The sequence below is a fragment of the Rhizophagus irregularis genome, chromosome 11, assembly GCF_026210795.1.
Source record: "Rhizophagus irregularis chromosome 11, complete sequence".
Taxonomy (NCBI): Eukaryota; Fungi; Glomeromycota; class Glomeromycetes; order Glomerales; family Glomeraceae; genus Rhizophagus; species Rhizophagus irregularis.
In genome coordinates, this window is record NC_089439.1 from 1,802,422 (window position 1) to 1,821,687 (window position 19,266).

At 31.4% G+C, this 19,266-nt stretch overlaps 5 protein-coding genes across 5 annotated transcripts; 3 read left to right on the forward strand and 2 right to left on the reverse strand.

Annotated features, from left to right (window-relative positions):
* Positions 1–4,463: 4,463 nt before the first annotated feature.
* OCT59_002923 (uncharacterized protein) lies at positions 4,464–5,742 on the forward strand (the record flags this gene model as incomplete). The annotated part of the gene is made up of 10 exons (XM_066145277.1): positions 4,464–4,472; positions 4,570–4,599; positions 4,699–4,729; positions 4,816–4,836; positions 4,938–4,975; positions 5,081–5,111; positions 5,202–5,232; positions 5,430–5,462; positions 5,537–5,573; positions 5,671–5,742. 10 exons carry the CDS (start codon positions 4,464–4,466, stop codon positions 5,740–5,742), a joined length of 333 nt encoding a protein of 110 aa, XP_065996012.1.
* Positions 5,743–8,716: 2,974 nt separating this feature from the next.
* OCT59_002924 (uncharacterized protein) lies at positions 8,717–9,541 on the forward strand (the record flags this gene model as incomplete). Its single annotated transcript, XM_066145278.1, has 2 exons — positions 8,717–8,954; positions 9,201–9,541. The coding sequence occupies 2 exons, from the start codon at positions 8,717–8,719 to the stop codon at positions 9,539–9,541; spliced, it is 579 nt and encodes a 192-aa protein (XP_065996013.1).
* A 603-nt stretch (positions 9,542–10,144) lies between these two features.
* OCT59_002925 (uncharacterized protein) lies at positions 10,145–11,200 on the reverse strand (the record flags this gene model as incomplete). Its single annotated transcript, XM_025312119.2, has 1 exon — positions 10,145–11,200. The coding sequence occupies one exon, from the start codon at positions 11,198–11,200 to the stop codon at positions 10,145–10,147; it is 1,056 nt and encodes a 351-aa protein (XP_025165162.2).
* A 2,363-nt stretch (positions 11,201–13,563) lies between these two features.
* Positions 13,564–14,060, forward strand: OCT59_002926 (uncharacterized protein; the record flags this gene model as incomplete). Its single annotated transcript, XM_025329670.1, has 2 exons — positions 13,564–13,768; positions 13,840–14,060. 2 exons carry the CDS (start codon positions 13,564–13,566, stop codon positions 14,058–14,060), a joined length of 426 nt encoding a protein of 141 aa, XP_025165163.1.
* A 728-nt stretch (positions 14,061–14,788) lies between these two features.
* Positions 14,789–15,262, reverse strand: OCT59_002927 (uncharacterized protein; the record flags this gene model as incomplete). Its single annotated transcript, XM_025328782.1, has 1 exon — positions 14,789–15,262. One exon carries the CDS (start codon positions 15,260–15,262, stop codon positions 14,789–14,791), a length of 474 nt encoding a protein of 157 aa, XP_025165164.1.
* Between the last annotated feature and the right edge of the window lie 4,004 nt (positions 15,263–19,266).

The following is a 19,266-nucleotide window of genomic DNA, read 5'->3' on the forward strand; positions in this document are numbered from 1 at the left end:
CTTTTTCTGAATTGCGTTATTCAGGTTTTTTTTAGTTTTTTAGCCATTTAAAGTCTGAAGAACGTTACGTTTCATTTTTCTGATCTGATAATATAACTGAAAAAATTAAGATATGCGGTCATTATCAGAAAATAAAAATGAATGCCGGAAGATCTTCACTTTATTTCTATAATCGATTTGATGATCTATTAAAAAAAGAATCTTGACGTGTAATATTTATTTTTAGCCACAAATGTAGTAATATAACTCTTTTTAGTATAATATACGTTCATTGTACATAATAAATGACAACTTTGTTTACTGATCATATGTGTGAAAAAAAATCTCCTTTTGTTAAAAATATCATACAGATACATTCCTTTTTTTTTATTTGAAATTGATTAAAATTGTATTCTACGGTAATATGATAATCTTGAATCAAATAATATTTATAATTTCGAGTTTGCAATTTACAAAGAAAAATTTAAAAAAAAAATAACTTCAGACGATGATACCAGAACTATACGGTCTACACCATCTACACCATCCACAAGCCGAAGACGGATTGATATTACCCGTAGTAACAAAAGCCATATCTCTTTTTTCTTTCGCACTGATGAATCAAATTTTGAAATTGCATAATGTAAAATTTGTGAGCGTGCCAATCAAAATCCATATCCATACAGTTATAAAGGTGGTAATACGTCAAACTTGATCGCTCACCTGTGTGACAAGCATGGCATAATCAAGGAAAACTATACCGAATATTTGGATGTTAATAATGAGGTACAATATTGCTAAATTAATAAAATATCATTTATATGACATAATTAAATGACTCGAATTTTTTTATTAGCCAAAAGTTGTACAAACAAGCACAAGCAATCATCCAAGTACATGTTCTCCGGAAAGGCAAGAACTATTATCACGAATGTTGATGAAATTTATTATTCATTTTGTCCTGCCTTCATATGTTTTACAAAATGAGTCCTTCTGAAAGTTTGTTTATACTTGTGAACCAGGATTTAAGATCCCATGTGAAAAAACAGCAAAAGGGTTAATTCACGAAGCCTATAATTGGTGTCATAATCAGCTTCAATCACTCCTTCTAAATAGTGTAACAGCAAAACCCTGAAAAATACATATGGAAGTCATAAATGATTGGCAAGATTTTGGCCTAAAATAAGCAACTTTTCAGGGCCGGAATTATGATAATGCTAGCCAGTATCAAAACGGACAATAAAATTTAGGCCAGCACTATCTAAAAAAGGCAAGATTTTTATGAAAATTTAGGTTCTTTTTAAGCAAACTCAAATGTGACCTTTTTATGTATTTTTCGGGATCCTGTAACAGCTATTCACTTAATAACTGACCTATGGACATCAAAATCTCGACATAGTTATCTTGGTGTTACGGCAACTTGGTTATCGTCAGATTTTAAATTTAGAGAAGTCTTACTCTCTTGTAATCATATTGAATATCCGCACACTGGTGAAGTCATTAGTGAGGAATTATTTCAAATAATTCATAGATGGCGTCTTGATAATACAGTTTTTACCATAGTAACAGACAATGCTGCCAATATGCTGAAGGGGATAGAGCTATTGCACAATAATTATTTCAATGTAATAAGACGTCAGCCATGTGCGGCTCATACACTGCAATTATCAGTGCAAGAAAGACTAAAGCAGTGTAAGGAGATTCATTGCCACATTAAAAATTTGCAAAATTTTTTTCGACTCCCTAAACAAGCTCAACGACTACGTGAGGCATAAAACGAAATGAATCAGGACAATCAACATTCAGTAGTAAGTCCTCTGGATGTTTTAACGGATACAAGAACTAGGTGGAACTCTACATATCTGCCATGGAAACGAGTTCTGGAACTACATAATGCAATGAGGTTTGTCTCGGCAACTTTACTTTCAAAGCCGGATCGTACTTCACAAAGGAAGGGGAAAAGCTAGAGAAATTATGTTTATCAGTTGAAGAGAAAGAGTAATTAATATTAACTTATTGTTTTTATAATTATATTTATTAATTAAACTCTATCTTTAACGAAAATTTTTTTGGTTTACGTATAGGTTTTTACAAGAAATGATGAAGTTACTGGAACCAATTGAAAGAGTAACCCGATGTTTATGTGGCGCTGAATATCCAACGCTTAGTTTTGTTTATCCGTATATGGAATTGCTCAAAAAGAAATTTGCCCCGAAAGATAATAAAAGTGTTCAAACTTACATAAATCTTATATATGGTGAAAGTTATGAAGACGATGATGATAGCGTTACAGATGATGACATTCCTACTGCTGGTGCTCATCAGCATTGGCAATATGCACATAGGCAGTTTTGTCAAAAAATGAAAAATACTCATGTTCAAGGACAGAATATCAGAAATCAAGTACGCTTTTCTAATACTGAATTGGACAACTTAGATCCAAATAGAGTAGAGTATTTGCCATCTATTTCTACTAACGGTTTGCTTCAGAAAGTTCGTGCTGCAATTTATTTGTCAATGGATGAATTATGGGCAGTTTTAACAGATATTGCTTTAGTTGCTACATTTCTTGACCCTAGATTTAAACATTTTCATTAGTCAACAGAAGAAAATCGAAATGAGGCGCAGTGTCTAGTACTAATCTTATATGAGGAATTAAAACAAAGTTTAAATGCTCTAGGCATTGAAGAACCTTCAATTATGGATAAAAGCTATGAAGAAGATGATTTTTTTTTTGAATTAGAAAGCGGTTTACAAACAAATCCTGAAGATAGCGAGGTAGCTTGTTATACAAGGTTAGAGCCAATTGGAATTAAAAATGACCCATTGGAATAGTGGTCTAAAAACAAGGTCATCTTTCCTGTTCTATCCCAATTGGCACGAAAATATCTTTCTATTCCGTCCACATCAGTGCCGAGCGAACGTTTATTTTCAGATGCTAGAAATCATATTTCGGCAAGAAGAACCCACTTATCACCTGATTTGGTGGATAAAATGTTATTTTTAAAGCGTAATAGTTTTTATTTTGAAATTTTCCCATCTAAAAAAGAGTAATTAAATATTTTTTCTTAGTTTATAAATATGAACAATTGAACAATAAATAAATAATGAACAATTAATAATTAATTAATAAATAATGAACAATTAATAAGTTCAAATTATATCATGAAAATTTAAGCGTTTAATAATTAACTGTTAATAAGCATAAAAAATTTAACAGCAGCATAATAATTAAGAAAAAAGCATGCGATACAGTATATAATGTGAATATTTCATGTAATATTTTATTATTAATATAACCGTTTAATTGTTGCGATAACTTACAATAAAAATTGAGGTAATAAAAAAAAAGAAGCTGATGAATTGAAATCGGTTGCAACAAACTGGTTGCAATTAGAGTTCCGAACAGGTCAGCCAAATTCAGGTAACCTGACCTGACCTGACCTGAAATTCAGGTCAGGTATGAGATTTTTAAAAAAAATTCAGGTCAGGTATGAAGATTGACCTGACCTGATTGACCTGTTGACCTGAAATTATTGATTCTACTATATAATAAAAGTGAGTTGCAGTATTGCGATTCACTTTTTTATATTGATTTTATATAATAAAAGTGAGTTGCAGTATTGCGATTCACTTTTTTATATAGATTCTATATAAAAAAAGTGAGTTGCGGTATTGCGATTCACTTTTTATATTGATTTTATATAATAAAAGTGAGTTGCGGTATTGCGATTCACTTTTTTATATAGATTCTATATAAAAAAAGTGAGTTGCGGTATTGCGATTCACTTTTTTATATAGATTCTATATAAAAAAAGTGAGTTGCGGTATTGCGATTCACTTTTTTATATTGATTTTATATAATAAAAGTGAGTTGCGATATTGCGATTCACTTTTTTATATTAATTCTATATAAAAAAAGTGAATCGCAATACCGCAACTCACTTTTTTTATATAGAATCTATATAAAAAAGTGAATCGCAATACCGCAACTCACTTTTATTATATAAAATCAATATAAAAAAGTGAATCGCAATACCGCAACTCACTTTTTTTATATTAATTCTATATAAAAAAAGTGAATTGCAGTATTGCGATTCACCTTTTTATATGATTTTAATATGAAAAAGTAAATCGCAATATTTTCAAAAAAAATGTTTTATACCATTTTATTGATATTTTAATAAAAATCCTGAAAATTTTCAGGGTCAGGTCAAACAGATAACCTGATATAACCTGACCTGACCTGACCTGAAAAAAAATTTCAGGTCAGGTTTATCAATTAACCTGACCTGACCTGACCCATTCGGAACTCTAGTTGCAATCGGTTTAAACCGATTGTAACAAACCGGTTAACCAGTTTAAATCAGTTGTAGTAAAAACCGGTTAATCAAATTGCAAACTGATTATAATCGTTTTAAACCCGGTTAGTAAAATTCAAATCGGTTCTAACCTCTAGTAGGTATTTCTTTGGAAAACAGGAAATGCAAAGGGTAAGTTTTGAAGCACGCTTCAAAACTTATAAAAATATTTTTTTTTTATTTTTTTTATAAGGAAACGATTTTAACATTTCCTTTATAATTTTTGTAGGTCTTTCAGGGAAGTGCAAAAGTGCAAAGGGTAAGTTTCGAAGCGTTTCACTTCAAAACTTTTTAAGAAAAAATTTTATTATTTTTTTTATAAGGAAACATTCTAACATTTCCTTTATATTTTTTGTAGGTATTTTTTTGGGAAACGGGAAATGCAAATGGTAAGTTTCACTTCAAAACTTATAAAAATATTTTTTTCATTTTTTATAAGAAAACGTTTCTAACGTTTCCTTTATAATTTTTGTAGGTCTTTCGGGAAATGCAAAGGGTAAGTTTTGAAGCGTTTTTTCACTTTGAAACTTTTAAAATTTTTTTTTATTTTTTTTATAAGGAAACGATTCTAACGTTTCCTTTGTTTTTTTTTTGTAGGTCTTTTGGCTCGTTTTCGTTCCAGAATATTGAAAATGGTAAGTTTCAAAGTGAATGCTTCACTTTGAAACTTTTTAAAAAATTTCTTTTTTTAAAAACATTAGGAAACATTTCTAATGTTTCTATATGATATTTTTTTGTAGGAATTTTTGACTTCGAATCTTGGATATTATGGTAAGTTTCAAAGATTTGAATTATAAAATTAATTTTTTTTAATTTTTATTAGGAAATGTTTATTAACGTTCCTTTATTTTTTTTTTGTAGGTTCAGAAGTTGAGTTTGAGAGTTTAAAACAGTAAGTTTCATTAAAAATGAAACTTATATTTTTTTTAATTTTTTTATTAAAAAACTTTCTAACTGAACGTTTTCTTTCTTTTTTGTAGTTTGGGAATATCTGGTATTAGATACACAGTAATTTTGCACGAAACTTTTTTTAAAAAATTTTTTTATTAGGAAACGCTTACTAACATTTCCTTTATTCTTTATTTTTAGATTTCAGGATATCTGGATAAGGGCTAACATAAAGTTAAGTTTCATTTCGTCATGAAACAATATCTTCAAGAAACGTTCTAACTGAACGTTTTCTTTTTCTTTTGTAGGTTCAAAAGTATGGAATTGGATACGGGCCATGAAATGGTAAGTTTCGTACATTTCATTACGAAACTTCCATTTTTTTTTGTTTTTTTTCTTAATTAAGAAATGTTCTAACTGAACGTTTCTCTTTTTTTTGTAGGTTCTTTTCGGCTCTAAATTTTCTTTCGTAGGTCAGCTTGGTACTTGGATTTTTCTTTATAGGGAAATGTAGAAGTGCGCTCCAGATGAATCTGGTCAATCCGTCATCCAGATGATCACGTGACAGATCAATCCGGATTAAAAAAATCGGATCATCGGATTATCCACGGATTGACCGGATTGATTATAATTCCGGCCAGAATTAAGTAATCAGCATGGAATTATCCTTTTTAGGGTATGAGTAACATTACACAAATCCAAAAAAGGCAATTTTATTTCCCAGCAAAAATGAAATTTTGGGTTTTACAAGAATCCTAAAAAGGATATTTTTCACTGATTATTTAATTTCAGCCGGAATTTATGATTAGGTATTTAACTGTTGTCATGTGATGCAAGGGTATGTCGATCATTTCCAATTTTGGAAATACCCATTCCACAAAAAACTAGTTTTTCTAAATTTAGTTTCCGGTCATGTAACATAAAACTTCCTAAAAAGGGGCACGGTTAAAGCGGGGCAGGGCTGCAGTGGCTCAAAAAATTTTGTACCGGATTCTCCCAACGGCACATAGCGGGAAAATATTTACCCACAGTGGCACAGCCATCACAACAGTGTCGCTGTGGCGTGGCAGGGCCGGTCCTTTGTGACGGTGTAGTTTGTACCAGCACTCGCCACACCCACGAAGGACCTCTCAAGCTCAGCCACGGCTCAACGTTGTGCTGGCTGGGTGCCACAGGTAAATATTTTACTGCACATGCCATATCGGGAGAATCTGGAAAATTTTTTGAGCCACATTAGCCCCGCTTTAGCCATGCCCTTAAAAAGGAAATTTTTTTGTTGATCCTGTATAGGATTGATGGTCATCCATCCAGTCTATTTGACGGATTTATCTGATCAATCTGAATCTGCCTATTAGATGGATTGATTCTAGGATGACTGGATTGACCAGATTCGGAGCCTACCTCTAGGGAAATGAGTAAGTTTCATAATATAACATGAAACTTTCTTTAATTTTTTTTTTAGGAAACGTTAATTAATGTTTTCTTTTTCTTTTCTGTAGGTTTTGGATTTCAGTTTGGGTTAACGGTGAGTTTTGCAGATTTGTGAAACTCATTATTATTTGTATTTTCTTTTATTGAAAACATATTGTTAATACCCATATTTCTTTTATTTGTAGACTTCAGAATTCTGGGCTAAAGATTGGTGAGTTTCATAACATTTTGTTACGAAACTTTCCTAATTTTTAATTGATATTAGATCGATCGGATCGTAAGTTTTGTAATTACAAAACTTCTATTTTCATTTTTTTTTTAATATACTGTAAACCATTTTCTAATATTTCTTTTATTTTTGTAGGCTTCGGTTAGTTTTTGGAATATTGGATAAGATTGTGTAAGTTTTGTTAACAAACCTTTTAATTTTTGTTTTTTCTTATTTGAAACCCACCTTGTTATTGTTGTGTCACCAGGGGCACTATGTCAACAGAAATTTAGTACGTTGATCGCTTAAAAATCTGTGGCAATCCAATTTAACAAGAGGGATTAATTTTTATATATTTTACATTAGATAATGTATTTATTTGTATTATTAACTGTATTTATTTATAAATAAATTAACAATATTTTAACAATAAATGAAATTGTAAATATATTAATAATATACAATAATATATGTTAATAAATTAGATTAATACTACAATGTACGATGACTAAAAAATACCATTGCTATATGCGTTTTAATATCAATATACGCATTTTTATACATTGTATATACATTTTTAAACTATCATTGTTTTACTGTATATTGTTTTACACTTAAATGAGTGTTGATTTACATGTTTTTCAACGTTTTTAGGTGGCGTTAATTGACAAAGGGTTCGTTTTCCTACGTTTTTTGGCATTGAGCAACACATGGTGTTTTTTAACACTTTATATGACTGTTTAAAACTTGCTGATGCAGGTGAAATGAAGAAAATTATGACCGTGATGTTGATAGCATTGAAAATATGGGTATATTTTTTACAAAGTTTCTTTCTAACTTTTTTTGTTATATGTATTTATATTAATCATTTATTAACAGATAAAAACAGGTCACAAAATGATGACATAAAAGCAGAAGTTGTTCAGAGCGCAGATAACAGAGATTCCAGTATCTTCATTTCAGATAAGAGAAGTGGTTCTCATATACATGAGATGATTGATGCAGGAATTATTGTTCTGGAGGATGAGTTAAGAATTGACAGAAAATATCATGGTATACAAGTCAACATAAGGTGTAAAATTGCAAAAATAACTACATCAGGAAATTTGTTTAGGCGTAATTTAGTGTAATATTTTGGAGGTGGTGTAAAATTTCGAAATATTACACTAAAAATGTAATATTACAAAAGTTTACACTTTTAAATTTGAATAATTATAGTAATTTAAGAATATCTCGCTATCTACTGATCCAATCAAGACGATCTATAGATCATTGGAATCAGCTCATCAAGACGAATCGAATGGTAGTAAACTCGCATTTCTATAGTTGATAGAACGCTCTATAGTATGCAATAAGTTTTAAATTAATAGAAAGTCATCTATCAAACGTAGAGATATGATTATACTACCATTCGATTCGTCTTGATGAGCTGATTCCAATGAGCTATAGATCGTCTTAATTGGATCAGTAGATAGCGAGATATTCTTAAATTACTATAATTATTCAAATTTAAAAGTGTAAACTTTTGTAATATTACGTTTTTAGTGTAATATTTCGAAATTTTACACCACCTCCGAAATATTACACTAAATTATGCCTAAACAAATTTCCTGATGTGTACTCTGATCAATGTAGTCTGGAGCAACGATCAACAGCTTGGATTTTTTGCTGAGCTCTCAGCTACAAAAAATTTTATCATGCCGGAAGGGATATAATTCTTCCTGATCATTAGCCGTAGCAGTTGACGATGATTGTTTCCCTACTGGTCTTTTGTGTGTGGGAAAGGGTAAGAAAATTGAATTATAAATTCATAGCTTTTATTATAATGGGTTTTAACAGGTATGAAAAGATGGCTGACGAACTTCCTAAAGATGTCACAAAGTGGAGTATAGATGATGTTGAAACATATCTGACATTTAAAATGGACAAATTTGATAAAAATGATATCAAAGTGATCAAAGATGAAGGAGTTGATGGAGAAGGTCTCCTTCAATTAGATAAAGGTATTTTTACTTCGGAGTTCAAAATTAAATTTATATATGCAGTCGCAATCATGAAACTAGTTAAAGAGCTCAATAATAAACGAGGTAAGAATTAATGAAATTATTCTTTATCATGGAAGAATGCAGGTTAATATGGCAATTTATTTGTTTGAAGATAAGAAAGTAGAAGAATGAATGGCATCCTTATCCCTTGATAAGACAAAAAAGACTCCAGGTATTTTTTTTATTTTAAGTGCTCATTTGGGAGCAAACCAGTAACAGTTTTGTTTTTGAAAAATAGAAATTGATGCATCTCAAGTCGTTAATGCCTCCGCAAATGTAACTCTACAGTATATCAGTTATTCAAGGAAGAGTATATCAGACAAGGTGACATATTGCTTTATTGTAGAAATACGAATACTCATGGCACCGTTAGTTCCGTACGCAAAATTGTGAATGTCAATGGAGACAGTCAAATTTCTACTTCACTTCCAGATAATTTTCAATCATTATTATCTAAACATTTAACTGATCTTGAAAAGAAAGTTGTCAAAGACATTAATAATGATCGTAAGTTAGATGGTGATAATAAAGTAACTCCTAACAAAAACCCTTTTCCATACTTTTATATTGGGACTTCACTTTTTGAGCTGAGAAAGAAGTATGAAGAAAGAAATACAAAGAATAAATAGTATTTGTTATGCGAAACTGTATAGTAGTTGTCAGAAACCTTATAAATAATAAATTTTCGATTAATTATTTCCTGATTTAAACACGGAATCACGCTATCACCGTAGGCCGGGGTAGTTCAGATGAATCTACATTGTGTTACTGTAGTCCGGAGCAACGATCAACAGCTCGGAGGATGTTCAATGATCCACATGCATGTACTCCTGTGCGACAAAATAAATGCGTCATACGACAGGGTCTGTAATGGCTGGATTTTTCACATATACCCTAACTCGGTATTTTTTCTCAAATAAATTTTTTTTTAACTCTTGTCCTCACGTACTTCAATTTCCACCAATAAAATTTCACAAAAGTTTCTATAAAAGCTGAAAATGTCTATCACGTTACTTTGCATTTTTTTTTTTTTTTTTTTTTTTAAATAGTAACGCGTTTATTAATTATTTGAATTTATACAATAAATTACATAATTAAAAGTAAACACCTAGAGCTTGAAAAATTCAAACCCTATAACTAAGTATTTATCGAACTATACCTAAATCACCTAAATCTATCGTAAAAATCATAATAAAAATTTCACGCTACATCTAAATATCGCTAAACTAAATCTAAACTAGAGCGTTCGTTAATTTAATTGTTGAATTCCAAGATTTAGCTATATTAATACCTTCTGTGATTAATCCTTTCAATTTGTCTAACGTTACTAAGCTAATTTGTCTATTTATATTTGTATTTTTTTCTTTTTTAACTAAATTTTCTTTTGTTTTTTGTTTTTTCATTTTTCCTGGTAATATATCCTTGTCGATTTCATCTTCTACTATATCATCGTTTGCGGCTCTTCTCCTTCTAAGATCTATTTTTTTAATTTGTTCTCTTTCTTCTAATCTTTTAATTTCTTCGCATCGTGGTATCCATATTCGTTTCTTAATCTCGTCATACGTGAACATCCAAAGCTTTTTGATTAGATCTTTAACTTTTTTCTCTTTAGATAAATCATTGAATTTATTATTATAAATCCCTCTTAATAATTCCCATTTTCTGCTTTTCCCCAACAAAATATTTGAAGGACTTTCTATTATATTAATAAATTCACAATTGTAGTTTCTTAAGATATCTAGTTCTTCGGTTTGGTTAGAGTTATCCAAAACTTTTTCGAAATTATATGGTGATTCTCGTATGATTTCATCAATTGATATATCGTTATCTTCACATATCCATATGTGTTCCCAATCTTCCGTGAAGATTTTCCCACATCTTATACATTTATCTGTATCAATTTTGTTCGTGTTTCTTTTAAATAAAGTGTTATATGTGGGCAATTCTTTAAGTAAATTTTTGATTCTGTATGAGCGTTCAATTGTGTCTCTATCACCACATTGTCTTTGCGAAAATTTAACTCTATTACTAATAAATTCAAGACTTGCGATCCAGTCGAATTCGTTTCTATAATTGTACATAAATAGATCTTCTAACCTCTCGCTGTTTAAAATTTCATTTTTCCAAATTGCTAATGTCACTGCTTTCCTCCAAACTCGGAATCCTCCTGTTATTAATTTGTTATTCCAAATTAAATTATATTCATTCGTAATTAAACCTTCGTCTATTAATTCAAAATTATATTTTATCTTATCTACTATCTTATTGTTCTTTAACATTTCCTGCATCTCTTTTCTTTTTTCTTTTATGATACGTTACTTTGCATTGTCAAACTTTCTCTGTCAAAATAAGTAGGGACGAGCCTGTTAGTGAACTCAAGAAGGTTATTAAGGCGGAAAAACAGAATGACTTTGCTGGTGTGGACGCAGACAAGCTCAGGCTATGGAAGGTAGAAATTGGTGGCGATCACCTTGACGATCCGTTGAAGAATCTCAAACTCAAGGACAGTGATGAGTTGACCGCAATAAACGAAATTGGGGAGTACTGGACCGAGAAGCCGACTAAGAAACATATTCACGTCCTAGTTGAACCTCCCCTATCAACTGCTTCTTCGGACGAGGTATTGGAATTAAGAGAGAAACTCGCTGCGTTGCAGGCATTACTCAATAAGTCCGTGCATGGTACGTATTTTTCAGTGACGGAAATTTGCCAAGAAATTTGGGCGACCTGAGGTCGCTGAAATCTTCAGGTTATGAGGTAATACCACTGTTCGAAAATTTTGCTAACCCTGTTGTTGCATTACAGAGTTCGACGTCGTCGTTAGCCCGAAGCGGAAGTCAAATAAGTGGACTGCAAATATCGAGCATGCGACTCTCGAAGGCCTCAAAGATTATATACGTGAATTGTACAAACTACCAGCGCTTGAAAATGATGGGGCAGTACTAAACTTTATGTGTGATGGGGATAGATACTTACCTAGGAACGACGTCACATTCCAGGAGATGTTGCAGTCGTTAGTATCAAAAACCAACCTTAAATTTACCGTATTCAATGAGACGCCATCGAAACCCTTTTCAGATTGGTCATTCCCGAAAGTTTGTGAACTTTACGGTCTTAGCGATGACCCAAATCCTAGTATAGATGTATATCCCATTTTTTCTTGCGGTAGTGCTGACTTGAATAACGAAAAGTCTCAAGCCGTGGTTATACATCTATTGTCCGAACTGAAACTCCGTCAAAAGACTACTCCACTCGACATGACATATGAGGCAACGAAATCCATTTATTCTTACTGTTATCTGGCCAGCGGGGTATCGTCTACGAAAAAAATTTCAAAATCATACCGGGGGCAAGGAAATCTCGATTATGCAATAGAATGTCGTTCGACTAATAGGATCGTTGGTTTAGTCGAAGTTAAAAAAGATGACTTTAAGCAGGGATTTGCACAGGCCACCGTGCAGATTTGACATGTCGTAAACGCAAAGTGGACGAAATAGAAGATTCCTACGGTTTGGAGAAAGTATGGGGGATTGTGACGGATGCGGAAAAATGGTACTTTATGGAGTGTAAGCTAGATAATGAGGGAAAGCCATCATTTAAGTTGTCAGAACCAGTGATCGTCGTATACCAAGATGAGAATTTACAGGATAAGGTGGAAAAGGTCCTCGGACATATTGTATGGTTGCTGGAGGAGGCACAGAAGCCGGAGTATGATTCACAAAGTGAAGGGAAGGTAATATAATCTTGCAGAAAATTCACTTCGTGAGCACAGCTCAGATACTGTAGTATAGTCTTATTTCGTCATGTATTATGAGTAAAGGCACGAACCTTTGTATTTTTTTCACATGTATACTGAGCTTCGTCCCGAACTTTCGGCAGAGGCCAGTTCCACTGTATTTATCTTTGTATGTATTAATAAAAAATTTTTGCCAAGAAATTTGGGCGACCTGAGGTCGCTGAAATCACGTGATTTCCAAATTCCGAACTTATTTATTTCACTTTCAACTCCTGAATTCATGAATTGGAGTATTGGCTTTGGTTTACACTGCAAATGGAAGAATACATCAACAATTTATGCGATTAAAAATTTGTCGATAATAATAAAGAGGTATGTTACTCATTATACTTTTCGTTTATAAGAATAAATATTAAAGTACACTTTCTTTCTAGGTTTATTAAACGAATATTGTCATAATCATATAATTCCATTTATGGAGTTACGAGATCAGACGGTAAAATAACAATTATGTATTAATCTATGATTTTTATTGTGAGTAATTGTTAATATGTTTTGATATTTAGATGAGAAAAAAACATTCGCTTGTTCTTGAGTATGCGGAGGTAGAACAGAGATTTTTTAAGGAACGATACTATAACTTTTTAAATGGAACGAATTAAAATTTGCCAAGGAGATTGCAAGTTCGATTTTATGGTTACATGATGATACGGGAATCATACACGGTGATCTTGTAAATATATTAATATCGATTATTTTTCATTTAGTTGAACTAGTTCATTATAATATATGATTAACATCATCCAAATCATATCTTAATACATCAACATATGATAAAAGTGGCGGATTCGGATGTAAGGATCGGATTATTATAATGCTGAAGTATGGGGTGTAATACCCTATGTTGAACCTAAAATGTTTAATCAAGAAACTCTATATATGATAAACGAGAATTGCGATATTTATAGTTTAGGAGTATTATTCTGGGAATTAACAAGTCGTTCATCACCTTTTAATTATGAAAAAGAGGATCGCATTTCTCTTATGTTTAGCATTCTTAACGGGTTAAGAGAAATACCTATACCAAACACGAATGTTAAATTTATTGAGCTTTATAGAAGTAAGTATGAAATAATTCCTATGGAGTTGATATGGTTTTTATCGTAAACTAATTGTGATCCTTTTGAATAGAATGTTGGGAACACGAACCAGATAAACGGCTAGATATTCGCCAAGTAAATTCAGGTGCTGAACAAGACCAGAACTTAATTGATTCTGTAGATAATAATGTATCTTCCGTTTTTTATTCTAATGAAAGAGATATAAACGAAAAAATAGAAAGTGAAGATTCTGACTTGTCGAACTGCGAAAAAGGATGCGACATAAACAAGTATGAATTAACTAGAACGTAACTTTAGATTTATTCATATATTACTTTTGTTTAGAGAGTTTTATTCAAATAGAGTATTGTTACTTTTTTTTATATCAAATTTTTACACAAACACTTATTTCATATGATCCCGCATTTTATCTATCGGGACGGGTTAATCCACACAATGATACTGCCTCTTTAAACCGGAAAATAATTCACTTCTGTGAAACACAGTTGTTCCTTATTTAACTCAAACTGATTACGTTTTGGTTTGAAAAACTATTAACATCAACGTTTTATACAAAAATAATTTTCATTGCAACGATAGTAAATGATAGAGCATACTTTACAAAAAGAAAACAGAAGTGGGCGAAACTCTCATCAAGCTTATTTAACTGAGTTTTCGCATCATTTAAGTCGTTTATTATGTAACTTTTTTATCACCTGTCGAAACAATTAAAGTCCTTCATTTCACTTCGGACTAATTATCTTGGTAAAATCAATGCATGTAATAGTACCACACTAAAAATTTATAAGTTTTTTTGCCACAAATGATAGAATTTTATTTTTACGAAATTGAAGAAATTATGTCAATTGCGCATTCTGACAAAACCTCTCATATTAAAAAATTATTGAAAAGGAGCCATATTTTTAAGCAAAATGTCCTTGCTTTATTTCTAGTAATTGTCTAACTCTAGTTTTAACTAAGTAGATACAAAAAAATTTATATATACAGTATATTTCAGATACAAAAAAAAATATACATATTTATTTAGTTACACGTTTTAAGTGAATTTGTTCTAATTTCCAATGCGTGTCTTGATTATTAGCACTAGAAACAACCGAATTACCAAAAAATCCTCCGACATTTGCATAATCATTTGGATTTGCAAAAGATTGAATGGCTACCAAATCGGAAGTATGTGTATTTACAAGTTTCCATTCCGATGCTTTACCTGTAGTACTTTCAAGAGCAAGAGGTTCTCCGTCCTTCTTGTATGTGACTAATAACTTAATATCGCTATTGGGACTAATGTAAGATTTGCCATCTGCAGCAGTAGTTATTTTCCACGTTTCAGCTTGACCTTTGTTTGTTACTAGACCAACTTGAGGAGTTTTAGAAGTTTTATTTATTGCCCAATATTTTTTGGTGGTAAAGTCTTGAATATTATAAACATTCTGCTGAGACGACCCGACAACGAGAAGGGTGGCTATAAGGAGCAAAAAAAGGTTGAATTTCATTTTGTTTCTATTTTTACTTTTTTTTGCAGAGTTGAAAATTTTTTCTATTTTTCAAATTGTGCAGAGTCAAGGTATTTATACATAAAATCGGTATAGAGGCTTAATGCTTGGCGAGGAAGGCTGAGTGCTTAGAAAAACAATTCTCTCGTCTAAAAGGGATTATCGACGCTTAACTGAAGCTACGAAAATAATGACACGTCATTAATGGCTTAGTAGGCTTTGAAAAAATGAAGTTGTGCCACTATGACGATGAAAGATGTCGTGGTCATGTATCTATGACATGTGTTGCCGGAAGCCATGGGAATTGTTCTTTCAATAACGCTTCTTTTTGGTATTTTCATACACTTTGCATTTGATCTAACTTGGAAATTATTCTAGAGGTTACACTGAAACTCCGAAGATTCCAATATGTCCTCTTACTGGTATTTTTTGATAAAAGTTCCACACACCTGCAACTAACCAATGAATTTCCGTTACTGATGTAAGAGATAGTATCACTCATAATTATTAAATCCGAAAATAGAGAAAAATAAATATTAACTTTGCATATTCGAACAAACATGTACATACTTATCGTTATCGAAAAAAATAAGTCCGTAGTATGGAACATAACTCGTGTCAAAAATCAATCTTTATTACAATGATAAATGTACATGCAGTTAATAAATGACTATATGAGAGAGCGTATCCCTTGTAGTTCCTCCAAAGAGCACCCAAATGCCTATTTCTTACTAAGAATATCGAGAACTTTCAATTCGTAATTTTTTTTTGCGGAACGTGTCACTTTCTTCATCTCAAGCAATAGACCAATCGTAATATCATATTTGTCACCTAATATATATTCTAGGCGAAGCAGTGGGCGAAGTAAAATTTACATACATGTTCGTTTCTTCAGATCCCAAGTATAATATTATAACGTTGAATTTTTTAGTAAGTGATTCGTATGATATCGTAAAGAGTCACAGGTGATCGGTTCCAATTCTAGATTTTATTTATCATCAGCGAGCATGCTCACGTAGTACAATATTGATCATGTAATATTATCCGCAGCACAAAATTTCTCAACAACGACTGTGACCTTCGGGTCACGGTTGCTCATGTTCTAAGGCCATCACAAATAAGAAATAGTAGTGCAGATCATATAAGCCACAGGGCATGATGATATAATAGATTACTCAATTAGGATAGGCATCGTATATTGGAATTCCATTATTGAATAAACTTCGCAATATTGTATATTTTTTTCGTTCCCATAGACAAAATATAACAAGACTAGTGAAATATTAAATGTTCGTGTGAAGTGCCAACGACAAAAACCGAATACGGAAGACAAGGATAACAGTAGTTTTCACTATATGTGGTGCATAATAATCATGCTGCATAATATTGTAGTTGACAGGAGCCAATAACGGAAAAATATACGGAGCGACGGAGCGGTCGGAGCGTACTATTGGGTAATCTTAAGGTATGGAGGGAAAAAAATATCGGACATAAATAATACGAATACGATATCTAAAACAGAAAATATATACAATAATAGTTCTTTAAATTGTAATGTAAAATGAAGAGGATAGGAGTAAAAAAATATAGATGCCGGGATGACGTCTTCACCTTGTTCAGTATTCAGGTCTTGGATAAAAACAGCTGCACAAGTTAGTTTCTACGCTCTGCACGGGTAATTCTTCTAGCGTTGTTCATCGCCCTATCTGTAGAGATACTCATGATCATTATTTTCGTTCTCATGGTCATTATTTTCAGAGTTAAATAATTCAGTGATACTGATTTTAATTTAGTGCGACAGAATTGCGGCAAATTGAGATTACTAAGACATTTAAAGAACGGGTAACATTATGGACAATGAATATAAAACAAATGTTAGTGGTTAAAAACAAAGAAAAAAATAAAAATTTATCATCCAGGGAATTTTCCAATGAAACAAGTTGTACTATTGTTGTAAGAACGTGATCAATATAATAAAACGATAGCTGTTTGATTGTCCAATAACAAATTACATTAATCCGGTTATTGTTTCCTAAGCAACGCCACAACGGAAAAATTATCCGCAATTAGTTGTGATACGTGGCACCTTACAGACGATTTGTAGCAAACCAACCGAAAAAGCTGCGATTGGTTTTTATTATCACCCGTTTAGTAATGATATGCTACGCAAGTGACCACAAGATTATCACAAACGTGCAATGAAATAATTCGTGTAACGTCAATTACAGCATATATAATATTTGCATTCCACAGAAAAAATGTCCTGATTACAAATTATTTCAAGCCGAAAAGCAATAAAATTTTTCATTATAACTGCTGTGCTACTACAATCTCATAGAGCGTTACATAAATTATTTTTGAAAGAGAATAGGTAAGGAGGGTTTAATTGACAACGAATTTTGGATACATGAACGGGTTTGACCGTTGGGATCTACATATTGTAAAGAACTCACTTGCTCTGTGGAAGAAATGTTATTTGTAGAATCATGAGAAGAATACCATTTCATCATTTTCCTAGGTTCTTTCATCAGGAGTTTAAATAGGGTGTAAATTTACGAAACTATACACATATAGAATCACACCTATGACGGGTATATACGAAGCTGCAAATTTGTGAATATTATTTAATAATGAAAATTCTCGCATTTTTTTAATAACAAAAAATTTTTTAACAAAATTAATTTCAATTTATTTTACATACCTTAAGAACCGAACCGAAAACCTTATCACTAGTATATCATAGCTCACGACCTAACCACTATACTATTTAACTTTTTTTTTAACTTTACATATTATATTCTATATTTATTCATAAAAATTAGGTTTAAATTACATAAAATTGTGTATTTACACAATTTTTTAAGGTGTAAATTGCCGAAATTTTCTATTTATATAAAATACATATAATTTTTTAAAGTACAAAATACTAAGGCCAAGTAAATAAATTTATTCGTTTCTCATGACCGGGCGGGTCATGTAAATGTTACGAAAAAATAAAAAAATTTATTTTATTTGGTCATGTGATTTTGGTTTTGACCAATCATAATCATAAAAAAATAATTTTTTTTCCACCCGGTGACCCGGGCAAAAAATTTATTAAATCAACCAATCATCATCTAGGAATCAGCTAAATTTTTTTTCCGGGCGGCCGGGTCAAATTTAGCAATTTTTTTTCATGAGAAACGAATAATTTTATTTCTTTGGCCTAAGAGTATTTTGACCAATATATTTATATGTAAATTACTTAAAATTGTGTATTTACACAATTTTTTAAAGTGTAAATTACTTAAAATACCCATTTATATGATTTCACGAAAATTACTGAAACTATAATTTCATGTGTAAACTACATGAAATTGTGTATTCATGCTTTTTTTTAAAATTACAAAATACTGAAAATACCTATTTATGTGATTTTACATAAACTTTTAAGATGAAGATTACTGAAACTATGTTTTAAGGTGTAAATTACACATAATTGAGTATTTACACTCTTTTTTAAGTGTAGATTTCCAGGTATTTCACATGCACTGGTCAAAATCAAAACTTTTGACCATTAAGAACTTTCGGCATGATTTTTGCCGATTGGTTATGTGATTCGTCACATTTTTTGACCAATGGCAAAAATCAATAAAATCAATCACAAATCAACTGATACTGATTGTTAAACGAAAGCTTGTTCAGTCTTTTGGTGAAAAATCAACTTATACCGATTGTTATATGTAAAATTGTTCCTTTAAGATCATTCAGTAAAATTATGCCAGTTGGTCATATAAATCAGCACAATTTTGCCAAATTTGCCAAATGAATAACTAGTTGGTAATAATTCGGCAAATCAGACTGAAATCATCAGATGATCCAGATCGACATTTTACAGGTCTTTTTTAAACAAACTTTTTTAAACTTTTTTAAACTTTTCGCATCTTTTTCTCTCTCTCTTTCATCCTTTTACCTTCCCTTTCTTACACCTTAGTTCTTCATGTAAACATACACATTAAATTCGG